The sequence below is a fragment of the Aedes aegypti genome, chromosome 3, assembly GCF_002204515.2.
Source record: "Aedes aegypti strain LVP_AGWG chromosome 3, AaegL5.0 Primary Assembly, whole genome shotgun sequence".
NCBI classification, from domain to species: Eukaryota; Metazoa; Arthropoda; class Insecta; order Diptera; family Culicidae; genus Aedes; species Aedes aegypti.
Genome location: NC_035109.1, coordinates 329,960,536 through 329,983,508, shown reverse-complemented (window position 1 = coordinate 329,983,508; position 22,973 = coordinate 329,960,536). Strand labels below are relative to the sequence as shown.

General features: G+C 41.6%; 1 protein-coding gene across 7 annotated transcripts in view; it reads right to left on the bottom strand.

Moving 5' to 3' along the window:
* The window catches only part of LOC5578353 (exostosin-1), a 538,741-nt gene that overhangs the window by 59,838 nt on the left and 455,930 nt on the right, over positions 1 to 22,973 (bottom strand). For all 7 annotated transcript variants that reach the window (XM_021850609.1, XM_021850605.1, XM_021850604.1 and 4 more), the window contains 2 exons: positions 22,265 to 22,339; positions 13,179 to 13,305 (listed from right to left, as the gene is read on the bottom strand). In XM_021850609.1, the coding sequence (XP_021706301.1) occupies positions 13,179 to 13,305; positions 22,265 to 22,339 (202 nt within the window). The remainder of the gene's footprint in view (positions 1 to 13,178; positions 13,306 to 22,264; positions 22,340 to 22,973) is intronic.

Sequence of the window (22,973 nt, the reverse complement as noted above, 5' to 3'; positions counted from 1 at the left end):
TAAACAAAATCACTTTTAAGTTTTTACTGTCTAGTTTGGTGTCGTTTGCTTGACTGAAGAAAAATTTTACAATTAAATCTTTTATAACCATAGTGGTAGTATATTTTTAGCTTTTTCGTGAGTATGTTCATGGTATGTACCTATCATGTTTTTGATGTTGTTGAAGTTACTCGCTTTCTCCCAAATATGATTAACAAAGTCTATTCTCTACCAAGGCGGGTCTATACCCAGGTGTAATCAGATTTTAACTTTGTGGAGAAAACCAGCGCCGAGAAAACCGACCTGCTTTACACCTGGGTATAGACCCGCCTTGTTCTCTACGAGGTAAACTTTTTGCAGGTAAACTAGTCGTATACCTGTATGGAAAACTTTTTTTGGAGCTTTTGTCTTCAATATTAGATTTCTTATAGGTTTCTTTTATCAAAAGGTTTCAACACTATTGAGAGAATTTTTTTTCAGTTACGTACAATAAAAAATATGACACTATCAAGACTTTAGATCACAACACTGGATCGCGTCTAACTTTCTAATAGATGCTATAATAGTTATGAATAATTAAATAAAATATCATGAAAACAACTTGTTAACCTCATGTGGTACCCTTAACAAAAAATTCAGCAACAAACTGCGGTCCTAAAAAAAATTAACAATGAAAAAAAAATAAAAATTTCACTAAGTGTCAAATTTGTGAAATATTTGAAATGTCATAACTTTTTTGTTTATTGGCTTACCATCACCAAAGTTTTATGGTAGATTGCTAATATAATGGACCGTTTTCCCTCAAAAAATTACGTTGGTATTCCGATAGGGTTTTGAGATATTTGAGTTTTTATGACAAAAATGATGTATTTTAATGCAAAAAAAAAAAATTTTTTTTAATGTGTGTATTTTTTTGGAATCTTTATTTAGTTGTCTAACTTTGTTTCTTTAGTTGTCTAACAATCGAACGAACCGTTTTTGCTGTGCAGCTTTTTGAATATTTTTGAACCATTTTCACATACACCCTTTTGAAAAGTTAGTCGTGACTCAACTTGAAGATTTGATATCGGAAAATGACGATTTAGATGGAACTGAAAAACTGTGCAAAGTTTCAGATATTTTTGAAATGGTCGATCAGAATCGACTTGCATGCCTCCGTGGAATCCCTCATATGACTAAAATTTCATCTCAAATTGTTGAATTTTCAGATTTACTGTATAAATTTTGACGAGAGTCTAGTGGCAGTTGTCAGGACGAATTTTTAACGGAATTCGTAGAAAACTTATTGAAGATTTTCTGGCGGAGCATTATAAAGAGTTTCAGTCAAGTGGACAATAACGTAAGCCGTGAAATACGGAGGCACATCATCAGTAGAAGTCGGGCCTACCATGGCTTCCAGAAGAAGCTGCGGTACAGAACGCTCATAAGGCCGGTAATCCTCTATGGGCATGAAACGTGGACGAAGCTCGAGGAGGACATACAAGCACTTGGAGTCTTTGATCGTCGGGTGCTAAGGACGATCTTTGGCGGTGAGCAGGGAAACGGGGTATGGCGGCGAAGGATGAAAACACGAGCTCGCCCAACACTACGACGAACCCAGTAAGGTGGTCAAAGCTGGAAGGATACGATGGGCAGGGATCCGGTTTGTACAAGAAGGCGTGGAGTTCAGCGAGTAAGGTGGGCGGATCAAGTGCGTATCGATTTGGTAAGCGTGGGGCAGAAACGAGGATGGAGAGCTGCGGCCACGAACCAAGTGTTGTGGCGTGAAATTGTTGATTCAGTGATACTGGACCAGGAATCCCTCGAAATATTATGCACGAGGAATCCCTGCAGAAATACCTGTAGAGGAATTTCTGGAGTTATGTCTGGATAATCTGTGGAGGAGTCCATGGAGAAATTTCTGGAGAAATATCTAGAGGAATCCATGGAGAGATTTTCTCAGAGGATTCTAGGTAGAGATTTTACTAATATAATCCCTGAAGAAGTTCTTAGAGTATTTTCTGATAAAATTCCTGGAGATTGATTCCATGGTTATCCTTGGAGGAATTTCTAGAAGAATTCTTGAAGGAATCCTCGAAGGAATTTTCAGAAGGCCAGAACGAACCTCAAAAGAAATATCTGAGGGAAGATTAGCTGCAAAATTCCTTGGAGTAATTCACCTAGCGGATTTCCCACGAGGTATTCCTTAAGGAATTCCTGGAGGAAACCCTCAAAAAAATCGTGAAGTAATCCTGGAGGAATTTTTGGTGAAATCAGGAGATGGAATCCCTGGGCTGATCCCTAGAAGAATACATGGAGCCCTGAAGAGGACAACCTAGGACTTCATGAATGAATTTTTGATGAAATTTCTGAAGAAATCCTTAAATGGGTTGTTCTAGTGTAACCACTGGAGAAAGACTTGGAGACATCTTTGCAACCATCCTTAAAAAGTTTTTGCTGGATGATTCTTTGAAGCAATATCTGGAGAAATCTCTGAAAGAACATCAGGATTGATCGCTTGAAGAATTCCTGGAGAAATATCTGGAAGGATTCCTGAAGAATCCTTGAGGAATCCCAATAATATGAATCTATGGAGGATTCGCTGAGGGTATTTCTGCGGAAACTCTTTGCAAAAATTTCAAGACAGATCCCTATAGAGATTTTCCTGCAGCATCCCTGCAATAATCCTCGGAGGAATTCTAACAGGAACTCCTGACAGAAGACTGCAAAGATAATGATAGATCTTAGTAAACAACTGTAAAAGTTCTCATAGGAACACTAAGCTGAGAAGCAGGCTCTATCTTGGTTTGAACGTAACGCCAGAAACAAGAAAAATAATTTTATGTTTGGTATTTGGCATGTGTCTGGATCTGGATCTGGATAAAAAATCATGAATTTTGAGCTGTCGCATGGATGAGTATAAGATGGTCTAAAATTTCCACATCACACCCCACCGGAACCGGTTCCGGAAGTTTCCGACCAAATCCGGCCAAATATTATAGTTGGTACCCTTATTACTCTTGTAAATCGGAAAGAAAAATCATGAAATTCGAGCCGTCGTACCAAACATGCGCAGAAAAAGGATATGTACCAGTTCCTTCTGAAACAGATTTCAGGTGCCCTTGTGCCTTTATGTCCAGAGTGGCCATACTTACAAAAAATGCCCAGGGTTTGCGTCCATTCTCCGGTTTCATATCTTTAATATAATGCCAAAAGAATAAAAATCGGTTCAAAAATGGATTTTTGAGAGCACTTCTAAGTTATGGGTCATTTTTTCATAAGGAAGGTTAATATATATTATGAACCCAAAGTTTTATCATTTATGTGAAAATTAAAATATATGATAACTCAAAAGTTTGTCGCTAAAAAGTTCTGCATTCTAGGTTCATTAAACTTGAAGTTTCTTTCAAGCAGTGGTGAAAATTGCAGATCTATCTGTACACTGGAAGTCGAGATCCATGCATCCAAACTTGACCATTTTGTATAAAAAAAAGTCAATGCGTACTTAATTCTATCCAGTACTGAAGGTAGAGTGCTGTTCTGAATCCAATTCTTTTTGAAGCAATCGAGATGAAATTTTCTCCACAGAACTACATATATACTCAACTTTGTAACCACAAAATTGAAAATTTCTTTGAGCCCCTGCCGGAAAGTGAGCCACTGAGAGAAATTTTTCAAAAATATCGCTCTTTTGTCATTTATTTTTTTTTACAAATATTTATAACATTTTTGGTTTGGGTGTACGCTTGTCAATTAGGTGGAGGTTGTTCAAAGGATAAGTAATATTAAATTAAGAAACTCAATGCCAAGCAGAAATTTTAGTTTTTAAAACTGCTTTTTTTTTCGAACAATTTCAATTAATATCTCACTTGTCGGCATGGGCTTTGAAAAACATGAAATTTTGTGGTTACAAAGTTGAATATATTTGTAGTTCTGTAGTGCAAATTTCAGCTCGATTGCTTGAAAGGGAACAAAAAGCAACCAAGCACCTCGTCGCGACGAAAAATCTTTACCGTTTCTCTCTGTCTGTGTTTTTTTTTTGGTTGAACACGTTCAGCTTGAATAGAAAGGCAAACAACTAATCGGTGCCAATTGAATAGCCGACAAAAAAGAAACTCGCAAAACAAAATATTAGCGCACTTCCGAAGTTGAACAAAAAACGTTTAAATTATCAGTAGCACGCGCTTACCATCAGCGCTAACACAACTTCTTGAGAATGTCATTGGCCAATTGGGTCCTAAAATGTTTAATGAAATCTTGTTTTTATTGAATAACACAAAAGAGCATGTTACTGCAACTGCTTTAGCAATTTTTCCCGCTCAAATAACGGCTATATCATGTTTAAACTTTAATTTAAAAATTGAGTCCATAAATGAACCTTGACACTTTTGATCTTGTTTGACGTTCGATTAGTCGACAAAAACACCACAGGCTTTTAGTTTTAACACTGGGGTTGTTCCTATCTGACATTTCGGAAGGGACACGGAAAACAAAATACACCCAAAATTTGAGTTTAATCCAAGGGGTGTGACAAAATCATAAAAAACATAAAAAAAATGTTTTTGGGCTTAAACTAACGGAAAACATTAGAAAATTGAGTAAACATGTGTTTTTGGCCTAAACTTAAGCGTTTGGCACTAAAATTGGGACAGGGCTTTAGGACCCTATTGTTAACATAAGACACCTTGTTGGCTAGTAGTTCGTAGCTCAGACTCTCTTTGTCTGCAATTGTGCGCTCGGTGACGTTAAGAAGTTTATGTTGGTTCAGTGCGGAGGGGTGACGCGAAGAGTGACGAAAAATATTACTCGTGGATTTTTTTTTGTGGCTTTGTTTTGTCGTGGTGTCCTCGTCAGCCATTGAAGACAAAGAAAATGACGATCTTTTACACACTGATTTTTTTTTTTTCGTCATCGGTCAGTGATGAAACCGATGGTTACCAACCCTGCTTCTAAGCCGAGAAAAAACTTGGATATTCTTTTTCACACAATGCGAAATGGGTCATGAAATTTTCCAAGAAGTCGTTTACCCTACGTAAACTGTATGCCCTTAGGAATTTTTTGAAACAAACATTTGTTTTGTAATAATAACTTGCATTTAGTAAGTACGTATAAAAATAATGTTTCGAGCACCAGAACTTATGTTCATCAAATTATTTAGATTGCCTTGTTGAAAAATGGAGTTTGTAAGAATTTACATAATTAAATTGACTCCGTAATGCCTTATAGCACTTGAGCCTGTACATAATTAGTTAATTATGGCAAGTTCTTATAAAATTCAATGATATTATATAATTGAAAACATTCCAAACCGGTTTCCGGTATTGAAATAAATACATTGTCAATGCCCAGTCAATCTGCCCAGAGGTGTAGAATAGGTATATAAGTCATTTGGAGTTTTGATGCCTATTTTTGTTTGATAATAACGGTAAATGAAATACCGTGCGAATACCTATTAATAAATGAATAATAGAGTTTAGTACGTGCCCCTCTCCGACAACTACGCAACACTAACTTCTTATGGACTCCTGCACACTGAACCGCTTATGGCTATAATAACCCATTGGACAGATCTTGTAGATTATTCAACGGCGTTTACGATTTGTTTGATTTCAATATTAGTAGATTAGTTTTAAAAAATAGAATTAAGAATATTTAAGCAGTCTGTGTGGTTTCCGCCAAAGATGTTGAACTAATAAATGTCTGTCAATACCATTTAATTCCACTAGAGTTTGAACCCTTTGACAGACACGCGCATTTCGACCTCAACTGTAAGGCTATCTTCAGTTACGCGATATGACACTAGACTCGACTGTTTAAATTGCTTTAAAATATATGAAATACCACAAAAAGTGCTAAAATTTGTTTCACTTGTTGTTATTGCTGTTGTTGGGAAAGCGTTTTTTCTTTTGACGCGGTTGGTATGAATTATTATTCTCAATAAGTAAAGTACATTCATGGCGCTTCTTTAAATTTTAGCGGTTAACTAATGTTGAATCGTGTTCAATACCTCCATTTTTAGAACATTTACCCTACCTTTAGTGTATTGTGTTTTGATACTTATTTTAGGAAGTCACTAATGAAATATAACAAGAAAAAAACACTCTAGAGTGATGGCAATGAACATTCTCTGAAAACCTCTTGTGAATGTGTATGAATAATTTGTAGAAGGATAGCCGAAAAATGTGAAGATTATAAGTATGAGTTTAACAAAAATGAAACAAAAAACATTTTCAAATAGCTAAAAAAGGTAAAAGGGAGTTTGGCAAAACTTAAGGGAGAAACCTGGAGCAAGGTTTGCCAGTAGATTTTGGAAAATGTCACTTACTTTACTTTTGCTGGCTCTACGTCCTTCAAGACATGACCTGCGCCACAATGTAACGCCAATTAACTCGGTCCATGGCTGCTAACCTCCAGTTTCTCGATCGCCCCACACTTCCAAGATCCTGCTCCACTTGGTCAAACCACCTAGCTCGTTGCGCTCCCCTTCGTCTTGTACCGGCCGGATTTGAGGTGAACACCATTTTTGCGGGATTGTTGTCCGGCATTCTCACAACGTGTCCCGCCCATCGTACCCTTCCAGCTTTGGCGACCTTCTGGATACTGGGTTCACCGTAGAGTTGCGCAAGCTCGTAGTTCATCCTTCTCCTCCATACGCCGTTCTCACATACTCCGCCGAAGATCGTCCTAAGCACACGTCGTTCAAAAACTCCTAGCGCTTGCAGGTCCTCTTCGAGCTTTCTCCACGTCTCATGCCCGTAGAGGACTACCGGTCTTATCAGCGTCTTGTACATGGTACACCTAGTACGGAAGTAAAGTTTACCAGACCGCAAGGTCTTGTGGAGTCCGTATAAGCACGACTTCCGGCAATGATACGTCTTCGAACTTCTCTGCTGCAGTTGTTATCCGACGTTATCAATGATCCGAGGTAGACCACCTCGAACTCATCCCCGTCGATCATCACACATCTGCCAATGCGAGCTCTATCGCACTCGGTTTCTCCAGCCAGCAGATATTTCGACTTCGACGTATTTACCTTCAATCCAACCCGATCTGCTTCACTTTTCAGCCTGGTATACTGTTCAGAAACCACCTGGAACGTTCTTCCGACAATGTCCACGTCGTCAGCAAAGCAGATGAACTGGCTGGATTTATTGAAGGTCGTGCCCCGCATGTTGAAGCCCGCCCGTTTCATAACACCTTCTAGCGCAATATTGAACAGGAGGCAGGAAAGACCATCGCCTTGTCGAAGTCCTTTGCGTGTTTCAAACGGGTCCGATAATGCACCCGATATCTTCACACAGCACTGTACACTATCCATCGTTGCTTTGATCAGTCTAGTCAGTTTCCCGGGAAAACCATTCTCGTCCATAATCTTCCATAGCTCTTCGCGGTCGATGGTATCATAGGCCGCTTTGAAATCGATTAATAGGTGGTGCGTAGGGACTTGATATTTGCGACACTTTTGGAGGATCTGCCGCAACATAAAGATTTGGTCTGTCATCGATCGCCCGTCCAGAAAACCGGCTTGATAACTTCCCACAAATCTGCTTGCCAGTGGCGATAGACGATCTGAGAAAGCACTTTATAGGCTGCGTTAAGAATGGTGATCGCTCGATAGTTCTCACATTCTAACTTGTCACCCTTTTTGTATATTGGGTATATTTTTCCCTCCTTCCACTCCTCCGGTAGCTGTTCTGTATCCTGGCTATCAATCGGTGCAGACAAGTGGTTAACGCTCCAATACCATCCTTTCCAGCTGCTTTGTTGTTCTTGAGCTGTTTGATGGCATCCTTAACTTCACCTATTGTGGGAGTTGGCACGTCTCCTTCATCCGCCGTGCTGATGAAGCCATTCCTCCTGCTATCTTGATCTTCCTCTTCTGCCGTTTAGGTGTTCATCGTAGTGCTGCTTCCACCTTTCAATCACCTCACGTTCGTCCGTCAGGATACCTCCATCGTTATCCCGGCACATTTCGGCTCGCGGCACAAAGCCTTTGCGGGATGCATTGAGTTTCTTGTAGAACTTACGCGTATCTTGAGAAAGATACAGCTGCTCCATCTCTTCGCACTCCAACTCTTCCAGGCGGCGCTTTTTATTCCGGAATAGATGGGTTTGCTGTCTTCGCTTCTGTTTGTATCGTTCCACGTTTTGACGGGTTCCTTGCTGCAGCATCATCGCCCATTGGAAAATGTCAGGCAGGTTCAAATTAAAATGTCTTGGAAAATCTGGCAGGCACGATTGTGCAGGTATGCTTTTAGATCCAAGTTTCGGCAGTAACTAAATAAATACAATGGTAATAAAATTATGTAAATTAAATTCAGCACTAAAATTTGAGCTTGGCCTCTTTTAAATATATAAGGCTGAATTGGAAAACATTCAAGTATTTCAGCTAAGGTATGTATCAAATAAGTTTATGATGTTTGATTTAAATCCTGACGCTAAGATTCTTAAGAAAATAAAGCCAAAACGACGCGTAAGAAAGTTTTGCCATACGTCTGTTTCAAAAATCTATATAAAAACTTATAAATGAGAACTGCGCTCTAGTGGAGTTGATCTGTTTGAACTACTACCGTCAATTTGTCAATGAACGGGGTGTTTAGGAAAAATGGGATATACCATCTCGTAGCAATTGAAGTCACTAGGATAACCTAAAAAACTCTTCTGTGTCGTTGTTGAACATTAATCACTAGGTTTTAAAAGTATTTTTGAATTCCTTGGGGACGGCATTTTCCATAAAAAGCTTCTTCGGCCGTCATTTTTTTAATTCAATTTATCAAAAAAAAAAAAATAATGGATGTCAGGCATTGAAAAGCTTTTCTCTAAAAATCATAGAGATTGGTTGAGCTAGAAGAAAACTGAAAATTACAAAATGATGTTTTTCGGAGTTTTCTAGATCTTTATATGGCCAACGCGGAATAAAATTTAGTGAAGATCGTTGGGGCTCCACTTGGATGGGTTGGATGTTCGCTGGGTGAATAACAAAAATCCAACTGAAAATCACTTGAATGTCAACAGTGGAAGTAGTATTGAAGTCTGCATATTAAGTAAAAATGTGCGTGTGCGTTTCGTGACGCTTTGCTCTCCAGATGCGTCTGGAACATTTTCCAGCTAACGGGTAGGATTCGCTAATAAGAAGGCAGTTGTGGTCCATCTAGCGAATCCCCGCTGTACATAAATCAATATTCATTAAAATGTGGCCTGTTTAGAATTGGAACATACACAAGTTGGAATAATTTGAATATAATTCAACAAAAATGAATTCTATTTTAACTGAAATGTTGCATTCCTTGTAAGCTTCAAAGGAAAAATAATAAAAAAAAATCATTCTGTTTTACATTAGATTAGAGTTTTCAATTTTCCCGGGAATTGACTTCCCGGGAAACGGGAAATAACATTATCATTTCCCGGGAATTCCCGGGATCCCGGGAAATTCTAAAAACGTAAAAGTTATGCTAATTTGATGATTTTTTTTTTGAAATAATGTCTTATTTTATGTATGTTTTATTTGAACCCATTGCATTTGCACGATTGGTTCGCTCTTTTTATGAGTAATTTATTTATGTTCCTCCAAAAATATTTGCTTCGTTTTTTGCTAGGCTTTTTAACAAAAAAGTTTATGAAATTAAGCAAAATTATATGTGGAGGTATCGTATGAAGTTCAAATAATATTTACCAACATTTAATAAATCTTTACAAAACTTAAATAAAAAACAATCAAGTAGAAACCTTGAAAACTTTATAATTCTACTCAAATCATGAAATAGATATTTCGAAAAAAAATTTTATATTGTATTGCCAACTAGTTGTCCCGGTAAACGTTATATTGCCAACCAGTAGGCAGTGGAGTAAGCCATGTAGAAATCACCTTTAAAATGTCAGTGAAATACATCCCGTTTTCTTCCCTTTTTTCGGTTGGTTTTCACCAATATTTCAACTCACAAACACATCTTATCTCTTCTAGTGAGGACATTGTTTTGTGTGATATTAAAAGTAAATTGTGCGATAGTTTTTAACTGAATATACATGGTCCATTCTGTATTTAAATAGAGCTTCCCGGGAACTACAGAAATCCCGGGAAATACGGGAATCCCGGGAAACAGAAAATCATTTCCCGGGAAATCTCAATTCCCGGGAAATGTTCCCGGGATTGAAAACTCTACATGAGATTGTCGGACTTTTCACGGAATACGGTTAAATAATTAGCGCACACTATTTTCATCCATATTTTTGACAAGTGCATCCCATTTAGTTAACAGTTCGTCGATGTTTTGGCGTTACTTTCTTTCGCTTCTGCTTCATAATAGCCCAAAATCTCTTAATTAGGCTGAGTTTAGGGTCTATTACATAATATATATAACAACTTCATAGTACGAAATTTGGCCACATTTCTCCAATTTTGTTCCCAATTTGATTGTCTGCAGACATGGTATAATCGGAGGCTTCAATATCCGAAGTCGAATCCGTTGCACGATACTGCACTGCACCACCGAACTTTTTGGCCAAGTCGCCGTCTAAAATGTTTGGATTTGAGTCAGTGGTCCTAATTTTAATCCACAGCTGACGGTGCACAGTAACTGCAACAACAAAATAGTTACTTCGTACTTATTCAGTACGAGCCACACAGTACTTATTGAAAAACCTAACCCTTTTGCAATTTCTATTCCTGATCGAGACGGGATTTTCAAATTTTTTAGTGCAATTATTTTCCTTCTCTCTTCTCACATGTTGAATTTCTCAGAAGTACGTTCGAACTAAGCTGCGAAAAAAATCATATGATGTTATTATTGTTGAAGAGCAAACATGGACGGTTCAGCTTCTAAATTGGACCACTAGAGTCGTTGTGAGAACCAAACATTTGTTCCAATTCTTAGTGGGACACATCTTACTCAAACACGGTTGTACCAATTTGCTTCATTTTGTTCACAACACGCTCTCATCAAACTATTGTTCTGAAAAGCGTGTAACCGAACAAGAGAAAAATACGCGTCGGTCTATAAAGCCTGACTGGATATGAAAAAGTTTTGCAAAATGAGTAGTTTTTCTTTTTGTCTGTCCCTCGATGAAAAGTCTTGCAGTGCCAGATTCATCTGACATAATGGCAACCCTTTCCTGGAGAATGCGTGGCTCCTGAAGAAAATTATAGACTGGAGAAGAGAATTTGAAGTGAATATTGAGAAGGAATGCCAGCAAAATTATAGATAGAGAGGATTCCTATTGAACCCCTTCTAGGTAAATCCTAATGAAGATTTTCGGCGATTCAGATACTCATTCAATTTACGAGAAGAATACAAATGAATGCGAAAAAGTTTTTGTGTCAATCTTGAAAAAGCTCCAAAGTTGAAAATCAATCTTGGATACAATAAAGGCACATTTTTCATTCAAGACAAACTTTGGAGAGTACTCCAAGTGAATGCTAGAGGAATCATGGAAAGTGTACATGCAAATGCTGAAGAAAATGCATGATGAATCCTTGATAATAAATCATAGAATAACGCCAGGTAAATCCTAACCACAATTCAAAATGAATCTCAGAAAAGGCTTTGAGTGTCTTTCAAGGAAATTGTTTTTTTTTTGGTGAATACTGAACATAATACTATGCGACCTATTAAGATCTTCGCAATAAAATCCTTAGAAACATTTTGTACATCTGAAGAGGATTCTAAATGCATCTCAGAGTGTTAATGCACGCAACTGCCTGTATAGAACAATCTTATGTTCATTTCTGATAGTTTTGAAATAAACTAGCCATTGAAATTGAAGTGAGTTTAGGTCTAGGGGTTAAGATTATATTAATGTATTTTTTTTCAGACTATTAGAATTTTTAAAAAGGTTTACTGGCCAGAGTTATTTTGATGAGTCACTGAGTGGAATCGGTTAAAAATGACTTCAACTTCACTTTTGTTCAACATATACCCAACGAATCTAAGATCGGAGCTAGTTTTGAAATTTTATCTACTTATTTTACCCCTAACTAGCTATGGCCTTTTCCCTAAACACGTAACCGTTTCCTATGTTTCGGATAGCCCTTAACCCGCCATCAAAACGCTATTCCGCCTTTTCAATGGTGGGAAGAATAATACTTTGGCAATAGTGAGTGATTTAGCGTTCCCCAGTGTCTCATTAGCACGGAGAAACCTGGTCGACCGAACGAACGGTGAAATAACGCGGCTGATGGTGACCTCACCTCAACGGGCAACATCGCGTCTAAAGGAAATCCTTCTGGTAGCAACGTTTTGGGAAGGGTGCTTCGAACACATTAGGCTACAAGGTTCTTCTTCTCTACTTCTTAGTATTACGTCCAAACTGGGAAAAAGCTTGCTTCTCAGCTTCTAAGAGCACTTGAGATACTTCTTTGCCCAAATTACGATTTTCACATTCGTATATCGTATGGTAGGAACGGTGATACTTTTTGCCCAGGGAGGTCAACGAAAAAATTTTGAACCGATCAGGAATCGAACCCATACACCTTTAGCATGGATTTGCTTTATACTCGTTGACTTTACCCTCTAGGCTAAAGAAGGACTCCGCTACAAGGTATGTTTCCCTAATTTCACCTAAACGAAACAGGACGCATAAACGTGACTCGCTTCAATGGCGACAAAGTTTGATTTCTTTTTCCTTCCGACAAACTTCACAAATGATGCCTAGAGGTCACAGACACACCCTCTCTTCTGAAACGCAAAGTTCGAAACGCAATTGTCGGTCGGTTGCGCTTTTAGCCCTGGGCGTTCAACGGAGGAATGTTTTCCGATGGGGAAACGCTCCGACGCCCCAAAATAGGTAATTCAATTTATGGTTGGGGATCCAGAAGCCGACGTGTCCCACTTGAGCGGAGTTGGGCGGAGGAATGGCGACGGTGGGAAATTCCAGGGGAGGACCATAAGGCAAACAAACTGGGAAATAACAGGAAACAAATAAAGCGAGCAAATGGATAGAAAAGGGGGAAGTTTTCGAAGAGAGTGGAGGGGAATCGTTTGATTTTTCTTTTTGGAAGCACAGGAAACGCAAAATCTTGAAAGGACACGGAAAGCAGGAAGGAAGTGGTTGTTTTGGATTCGGTAATTTGGGCGTCCGTTGAGACGTTCAAGTATTGATTGAAGGAAAATTCTATCGAAACATGACAGAGAAAGAATCGAGCTTGCGTGAATGGAGCGATTATTTTCGAAACAGGAAAATGTTTTTCGTCCTGTGAAATAGAACGATTTAATAAAGTGTCTTACCTGCAATAACAGTCTTTCATCGGCCCAAATCGCCGCCTGTTGCCAGTCTATTTTCGACTGGAACGGCAACACCCACGAGTTGGACAGTAGCACCGGTATACAGCCTGCCTGCAGTGCTTCGAGGAACCTGTGGAGAAGAGTGTGGAAGTTTGTGATGAAATTGTTTAGGATTACGGTATAATTTGATTGAAGTATGAGGATAAGATAAGGGACATGGGAAGGAGAAATTCAAAAAGTTAACGAAAAGAATTCCTAGTTAGTCAATGCTCATCACCCTATAAGAGAATTCTACAGTGGCTCGGAAAGGACAGCAATCAGCTCAAGAATTTTTCATTGAAATCAGAAGACATTTTTTGGGAATCATTCCCCGAATAGGATTCAAAATTCATCCAGGTAAATTCTGGGAAGGGTTCCAGGCGAATCCAGGATCGTATTCGAGGAGAATTTTTAAAAATATTCCTGGCGAATTCTGAAAATAATTTCAGACAAATCTAGGAAACGATACCTAGACAGCATTTCAGACGACTTCTGGATAGGATTCCATACCAATCCTGGACAGGATTCCAGACGAATCCTGGGAGCATTTCAGACGATTTCTTGGCAGGTTTCCAGACAAATTCCAGACAAATCCTGGAAAGGATTTCTGATGAATCCTGGAAAGGATTCCAGACGAATCCTGGAAAGGATTACAGACGAATCCTGAACAGGATTGCAGACGAATCCTGAAAGGGATTTCAGACGCATCCTGGACAAGATTCCAGACGAATCCTGAACAAGATTCCAGAGAAATCCTAGACAGGATTCCAGACGAATCCAGGACAGGATTCTAAATGAATCATGGACAGGATTCTAGACCAATCCTGGACAGGATTCCAGGCAAATCCTGGGAAGGACTCCAGGCGAATCCTAGACAGGATTCAAGGCGAATCCTGGACAGGATTCCAGGCAAATCCTGGACAGGATTCCAGGCGAATCCAGGTCGGGATTCCAGGCGAATCTAGGTCAGGATTCCAGGCGAATCCTGGTCAGGATTCCAGGCGAATCCTGGTTAGGATTCCAGGCAAATCCTGGTCAGGATTCCAGGCAAATCCTGGTCAGGATTCCAGGCAAATCCTGGTCAGGACTCCTGGCGAATCCTGGTCAGGATTCCTGGCGAATCCTGTTCAGGATTCCTGGCGAATCCTGTTCAGGATTCCTGGCGAATCCTGTTCAGCATTCCAGGCGAATCCTGTTCAGGATTCCAGGCGAATCCTGTTCAGGATTCCAGGCGAATCCTGTTCAGGATTCCAGGCGAATCCTGTTCAGGATTCCAGGCAAACCCTGGTCAGGATTCCAGGCGAATCCTGTTCAGGATTCCAGGCGAATCCAGGTCAGGATTCCAGGCGAATCCAGGTCGGGATTCCAGGCGAATCTAGGTCAGGATTCCAGGCGAATCCTGGTCAGGATTCCAGGCGAATCCTGGTCAGGATTCCAGGCGAATCCTGGTTAGGATTCCAGGCAAATCCTGGTCAGGATTCCAGGCGAATCCTGGTCTGGATTCCAGGCGAATCCTGGTCAGGATTCCAGGCGAATCCTGGTCAGGATTCCAGGCGAATCCTGGTCAGGATTCCAGGCGAATCCTGGTCAGGATTCCAGGCGAATCCTGGTCAGGATTCCAGGCGAATCCTGGTCAGGATTCCAGGCGAATCCTGGTTAGGATTCCAGGCAAATCCTGGTCAGGATTCCAGGCAAATCCTGGTCAGGATTCCAGGCAAATCCTGGTCAGGATTCCTGGCGAATCCTGGTCAGGATTCCTGGCGAATCCTGGTCAGGATTCCTGGCGAATCCTGTTCAGGATTCCTGGCGAATCCTGTTCAGGATTCCTGGCGAATCCTGTTCAGGATTCCTGGCGAATCCTGTTCAGGATTCCAGGCGAATCCTGTTCAGGATTCCAGGCGAACCCTGTTCAGGATTCCAGGCGAATCCTGTTCAGGATTCCAGGCGAATCCTGGTCAGGATTCCAGGCGAATCCTGTTCAGGATTCCAGGCAAACCCTGGTCAGGATTCCAGGCGAATCCTGTTCAGGATTCCAGGCGAATCCAGGTCAGGATTCCAGGCGAATCCTGGTCAGGATTCCTGGCGAATCCTGGTCAGTATTCCAGGCGAATCCTGTTCAGGATTCCAGGCGAATCCTGTTCAGGATTCCAGGCGAATCCTGTTCAGGATTCCAGGCGAATCCTGTTCAGGATTCCAGGCGAATCCTGTTCAGGATTCCAGGCAAATCCTGTTCAGGATTCCAGGCGAATCCTGTTCAGGATTCCAGGCGAATCCTGTTCAGGATTCCAGGCGAATCCTGGTCAGGATTCCAGGCGAATCCTGGTCAGGATTCCAGGCGAATCCTGTTCAGGATTCCAGGCAAACCCTGGTCAGGATTCCAGGCGAATCCTGTTCAGGATTCCAGGCGAATCCAGGTCAGGATTCCAGGCGAATCCTGGTCTGGATTCCAGGCGAATCCTGGTCAGGATTCCAGGCGAATCCTGGTCAGGATTCCAGGCGAATCCTGGTCAGGATTCCAGGCGAATCCTGGTCAGGATTCCAGGCGAATCCTGGTCAGGATTCCAGGCGAATCCTGGTCAGGATTCCAGGCGAATCCTGGTTAGGATTCCAGGCAAATCCTGGTCAGGATTCCAGGCAAATCCTGGTCAGGATTCCAGGCAAATCCTGGTCAGGATTCCTGGCGAATCCTGGTCAGGATTCCTGGCGAATCCTGGTCAGGATTCCTGGCGAATCCTGTTCAGGATTCCTGGCGAATCCTGTTCAGGATTCCTGGCGAATCCTGTTCAGGATTCCTGGCGAATCCTGTTCAGGATTCCTGGCGAATCCTGTTCAGGATTCCTGGCGAATCCTGTTCAGGATTCCTGGCGAATCCTGTTCAGGATTCCTGGCGAATCCTGTTCAGGATTCCAGGCGAATCCTGTTCAGGATTCCAGGCGAACCCTGTTCAGGATTCCAGGCGAATCCTGTTCAGGATTCCAGGCGAATCCTGTTCAGGATTCCAGGCGAATCCTGGTCAGGATTCCAGGCGAATCCTGTTCAGGATTCCAGGCAAACCCTGGTCAGGATTCCAGGCGAATCCTGTTCAGGATTCCAGGCGAATCCAGGTCAGGATTCCAGGCGAATCCTGGTCAGGATTCCTGGCGAATCCTGGTCAGTATTCCAGGCGAATCCTGTTCAGGATTCCAGGCGAATCCTGTTCAGGATTCCAGGCGAATCCTGGTCAGGATTCCAGGCGAATCCTGTTCAGGATTCCAGGCAAACCCTGTTCAGGATTCCAGGCGAATCCTGTTCAGGATTCCAGGCGAATCCAGGTCAGGATTCCAGGCGAATCCTGGTCAGGATTCCTGGCGAATCCTGTTCAGGATTCCAGGCGAATCCTGTTCAGGATTCCAGGCAAATCCTGTTCAGGATTCCAGGCGAATCCTGTTCAGGATTCCAGGCGAATCCTGTTCAGGATTCCAGGCAAATCCTGTTCAGGATTCCAGGCGAATCCTGTTCAGGATTCCAGGCGAATCCTGTTCAGGATTCCAGGCAAATCCTGTTCAGGATTCCAGGCGAATCCTGTTCAGGATTCCAGGCGAATTCTGTTCAGGATTCCAGGCGAATCCTGGTCAGGATTCCAGGCGAATCCTGCTCAGCATTCCAGGCGAATCCTGCTCAGCATTCCAGGCGAATCCTGCTCAAAATTCCAGGCGAATCCTGGTCAGGATTCCAGGCGAATCCTGTTTAGGATTCCAGGCGAACCCTGTTCAGGATTCCAGGCAAATCCTGTTCAGGATTCCAGGCGAATCCTGTTCAGGATTCCAGGCGAATCCTGGTCAGGATTCCAGGCGAATCCTGGTCAGGATTCCAGGCGAATCCTGGTCAGGATTCCAGGCGAATCCTGGTCAGGATTCCAGGCGAATCCTGGTCAGGATTCCAGGCGAATCCTGGTCAGGATTCCAGGCGAATCCTGGTCAGGATTCCAGGCGAATCCTGGTCAGGATTCCAGGCGAATCCTGGTCAGGATTCCAGGCGAATCCTGGTCAGGATTCCAGGCGAATCCTGGTCAGGATTCCAGGCGAATCCAGGTCAGGATTTCAGATGAATCCTAGTCAGGATTTCAGGCGAATCCTGGTCAGCATTCCAGACGAATCCTGGAAAAGATTCCAGGAGAATCCTGGACAAGATTCCAGGTTAATCCTGGACAAGATTCCAGGCAAACCCTGGGAAGGATTCCAGGCAAATCCAGGTCAGGATTCTGGATAAATCTAGGAAAGGATTCTAAATGAATCCTGTATAGGATACAAGAAAAATCCTGAACAAGAATCCAGAAGAATCCTGGACAGGATTCTAGACGAATTCTGGATAAGATAACAGACGAATCCTCGATAGGATTCCGGAAAAACGCTGAACAGGTATGAAGACGAATCCTAGAAGGGATTTTAGACGAATTCTGGATAGAATTCCAGGCGAATCCTGGACAGGATTCCAAGATTCGGGACAGGATTCCGGGAGAGTCCTGGACAAGATTCCAGACGAATCCTGGACAGGATTCCAGACGGATCCTGCAAGGGATTCCAGACGAATGCTAGACAGTATCCCAGACATATTCTGGAAAAGATTCCAAACAAGTCCTGGATATGATTCCAGACAAGATTCGAAGACGAATCCTCGACAGGATTCCAGATAAATCCTAGAGAGGATTCCAGACGAAACCTGGACAGGATTCCCCACAAATCCTGAACAGGATTCCTGACAAATTCTGGACAGATTCTAGGCAAATCCTGAACAGAATTCCAAAAAAATAATCCGGACAGAATTCCAGGCAAATCCTGAAAAAGATTCCAGATAAATCCTGAAAAGGATTCCAGACGAATTCTGGACAGGATTTCTGACGAATCCTGAAAAGGATTCCAGACGAATCCTAAAATAGACTCCAGACGAATCCTGGACACGATTCCAGACAAATTCTGGACAGGATTCCAGACGAATCTTAAATAGGATACCAGACGAGGCCTTGACAGGATTCCAGATGAATCCTAGGCAGGATTCTAGACGAATTCTGGATACGATTACAGACGAATCCTGGATAGGATTCCAGGCGAATACTGGACAAGATTCCAGACTAGACCTGGACAGGATTCCAAGCGAATCCTGGACAGGATTCCAGACGAATCTTGAACAGGATTCTAGACAAATCCTGGAAAGGATTCCAGACAAATCCTCTGCAAGATTCCAGGCAAATGCTAGACAAGATTCTGTGAATCCTTGGCAGGATTCCAGGCAAAACCTGGACATGATTCCAGGCGAATCCTGGACAGGATTCTAGACGAATCTTGAACAGGATTCTAGACAAATCCTGAAAAGGATTCCAGGCCAATCCTGGACAGGATTTCAAACAAATGCTAGACAAGATTCCGCGAATCCTGGACAGGATTCCAGGCGAACCCTGGACAGGATTCCAGGCGAACCCTGGACATGATTCTAGACGAATCCTGGAAAGGATTCTAGACAAATCCTGGAAAGGATTCCAGGCGAATCCTGGACAAGATTCTTTGCGAATCCTGGATAGAATTCCAGGCTAATCCTGGACAGGATTCCAGGCTAATCCTAGATAGGATTCCAGGCTAATGCTGGACAGGATTCCAGACATATTCTGGAAAAGATTCCAAACAAATCCTGGATATGATTCCAGACAAGATTCGAAGACGAATCCTCGACAGGATTCCAGATAAATCCAAGAGAGGATTCCAGATGAAACCTGGACAGAATTCCACACAAATCCTGAACAGGATTCCTGACAAATTCTGGACAAATTTTAGGCAAATCCTGGACAGAATTCCAAAAAATAATCCGGACAGAATTCCAGGCAAATCCCGAAAAAGATTCCAGATAAATCCTGAAAAGGATTCCAGACGAATTCTGGACAGGATTTCTGACGAATCCTGGAAAGGATTCCAGACGAATCCTAAAACAGACTCCAGACGAATCCTGGATACGATTCCAGACAAATTCTGGACAGGATTCCAGACGAATCCTGGATAGGATACCAGACGCGGCCTTGACAGGATTCCAGATGAATCCTAGGCAGGATTCTAGACGAATTCTGGATACGATTACAGACGAATCCTGGATAGGATTCCAGGCGAATACTGGACAAGATATCAGACTAGACCTGGACAGGATTCCAGACGAATCTTGAACAGGATTCTAGACAAATCCTGGAAAGGATTCCAGGCAAATCTATGCAAGATTCCAGGCAAATGCTAGATAGGATTCTGCGAATCCTAGACAGGATTCCTGGCAAAACCTGGACATGGTTCCAGGCGAATTTTGGACAGGATTCTAGAAAATCTTGAACAGCATTCTAGCCAAATTCTGAAAAGGATTCCAGGCCAATCCTGGACAGGATTTCAGGCAAATGCTAGACAGGATCCCGCGAATCCTGGACAGGATTCCAGGCGAACCCTGGACAGGATTCCAGGCGAACCCTGGACATGATTCTAGACGAATCCTGGAAAGGATTCTAGACAAATCCTGGAAAGGATTCCAGGCGAATCCTGGACAAGATTCTTTGCGAATCCTGGATAGAATTTCAGCCGAATGCTGGACAGGATTCCAGGCGAATCCTGGACAGGATTCCAGGCGAATCCTGTTCAGGATTCCAGGCGAATCCTGTTCAGGATTCCAGGCGAATCCTGTTCAGGATTCCAGGCGAATCCTGTTCAGGATTCCAGGCGAACCCTGGTCAGGATTCCAGGCGAATCCTGTTCAGGATTCCAGGCGAATCCAGGTCAGGATTCCAGGCGAATCCTGGTTAGTATTCCAGGCGAATCCTGTTCAGGATTCCAGACGAAGGCTTGAAAGGATTTCTGACGAATCCTAGAAAGAGTTCCGGACGAATCCTGGGCAGGATGCCAGACGAATCCTGGTAAGGATTCTAGACAAATCCTGGAAAGGATTCCAGGCGAATCCTGGACAAGATTCTTTGCGAATCCTGGATAGAATTTCAGCCGAATGCTGGACAGGATTCCAGGCGAATCCTGGACAGGATTCCAGGCGAATCCTGGACAGAATTCCAGGCGAATCCTAGACAAGAGTCCATGCGAATCCTGGACAGGATTCCAGACGAAGGCTTGAAAGGATTTCTGACGAATCCTAGAAAGAGTTCCGGACGAATCCTGGGCAGGATGCCAGACAAATCCTGGAAAGGATTCCAGACAAATTCCAGTATATGATCTTCATTATGAGGAGAATCCGGGTCATGTTTCTAAGTGCATTTTGGACAACCTTTGAAGAAAATCTTGAATTGACTTTCAAATGAATCCTGTTCAGGCGTAAACAAATATTTCTGGACAGACTTCCTTGAGAATTCTGCACAAACCCTCAAAAGAATCCTGCAAACGCTTCCAGAAGCAATCTGCACGGGATTGGATATATTTTATGGACTTCCAGCAAACTAATAAAAAAGGTTTTCAGAATACTCTGAACAGGCTTCAATGAGAGTCCTGAATGAGCTTCCAGAAAAAAATCTTGAATAGACTTGGAAGAAAATCTCGAGCAAGATTTATGGTAGGGTTCATCTGTTCTGGGTGGGCTTCTATGATTATCGTGGACTGGCTTCAGGAGAATCTTTGGCATATTTCTAGGAATATCCGGGACAGGCACTCAAGAAAATTTTGTTATTTTTTTTTTGTAAGCTTTTAGACAATCCTGGAAAGACTTTTAAGAGAATGTTGGCTATTCATCTAAGAATATCCTTTGCCAGATCCAAGAAGAATTCTCAATACGATTTCAGCAGATATTTGTTAAAGCTTTTTTGGAGATCTCTTCTCAAGCTTCTAGGGAAATTTTCAACAGGCTTACAGCAGGATTCCGCTGAATACAATTTTAGAATCGATTTTGATGACATCTGAAAAAGCTTTTCGAAGTATCTTATAGGTATAGTTTACCAAGATAATTTTAGATGGACTTCCAGCAGAATCTTGTACAGGCTTTCATGATTCTCGAATAACTCCTATATTGGGGCGATTCAAGATTTGAAAATGTTAGAAAAACCAATCTCAGATATCCTCCGTACCATTTTACCATATAAATAGTGTTCTATGAAATGTTCAGCTTTCTTGGTGATGATTTGAAGGTGGCCCAAAGATAATGTAGGTTTGTATGAAAATTACTATGGAGAAATTTGAAATTTTCAAATGCTTCCATACTGTAATGTAAGTACAAACATATCATCCCATAGTGAAAACTAATTTTGATAACTTTAATGAAGATTGTTGCTGAAGTAAAAGATTCCATTTGTGTTAATTTTGCTTGGGATTCCATAGTAATTTTCATATAAACCTAAATTGTCTTTGAGTCACCTTTAAATCATCACCTAGAACACCTTAAAATCATCAGCTGAACATTTCACAGAACATATTTTTTATGGTAAGAATAGAATTTTAAATTTAAAAACATTTCAAACTTTGAACCTCCTTGTTCCCATATAACTCAAGGTTTAAAGCATTTCAGGAAGAATCACACTTCACAAACAACTCACTGCCATATTTCATCTAATTAGCAAATGACAACGTAGCTTTGCTCGCCAGTATAAACGAAATCATCCAAATTAATGAAGCCACTTTACCGTTTCAGTAGGGAGCATCTTCCAGCGAGAATCGCTAAGCGTGAGAGGACCCTGCGCAGTACCACCGTTTTCAAGTTTCATGAAAAGAAAATTAAGGAATTTTCTCCCCGCGGTAATCCAATTTCAGTCCCATCCATCGTCCTTCTTCATCGTTATTTAGCATAATACGAAAGAAGGAGCTTCACAGCTTCGGGCGTAAAATTTCACACTGAACAGGGAAGCGCTAAAAAACAACAGCCAAGAATGGATCACTGCCGTCTTGAATGCTACTGGCATATCAACTTTGGTTCGTGTTTGGTGTGAAAAAAATCCCGGCGCACCAGTAGCACTTGGGATGGGATTGGTCCTTTTTCCGGGATTCGGAATGGGTGCGTAAGACCTCTGGGGATGGAAAGGAGAACGGGATGGCTGCGATGGAAACTGAGCAAATATTTACCTAAACGATCCTAGACGACGTCCTCTCGGCACAAGGCAGAATGTTGAATTTTGTAATAATGTCTCGTAGTCGTATCTGCAAGAGAATAAGGAGAAGAAAATGAGAATATTATTAACAATTGTTTGTAGAGCTTTGCGATACATATTGTTGCTTTCATCAGACAAGGAGAGAGGATTACGTCGATATACGTACTGCCGTTCTACGCATATTTGTCCCACGGTCCATAAGGTTTACATAGAACGTGGGGCAATTAGGCGGAGAAGGGCAGCGTACTAATTTGATTGAAGGCCGCACGGGACGTTATTATAATCAACCCATCCATTTGAAGAAGCAAATCTCAAGAACCACTGCATACATCGATGTGAAAATTATATGATAAAAAAATATTATTAAAATTATAATTCTACTAATGTAGTGCACAGCCCAATAAATTTTCAGCCTGATTTGGAAATAACTGGTTACCTGAATCTGAAGACCATACACCATCTGCGTGTAACTAAATGGTAAAGTTTCCAGTGTGAATGAATGTTTGATTCTCCAGATATGTGTTCTTGATGCTTAGAGGTATTGCCATGATTCATCTTTACCTTCAAATAACTGTCATATAGAGAAATTTAAGAGTCTTTTGACTGCTATTCTGCCCAAAATGTTGTGTTTTTGACTCTATTCAGATCGAATTGTTCTTATTCACTCAAATGAAAATACCATG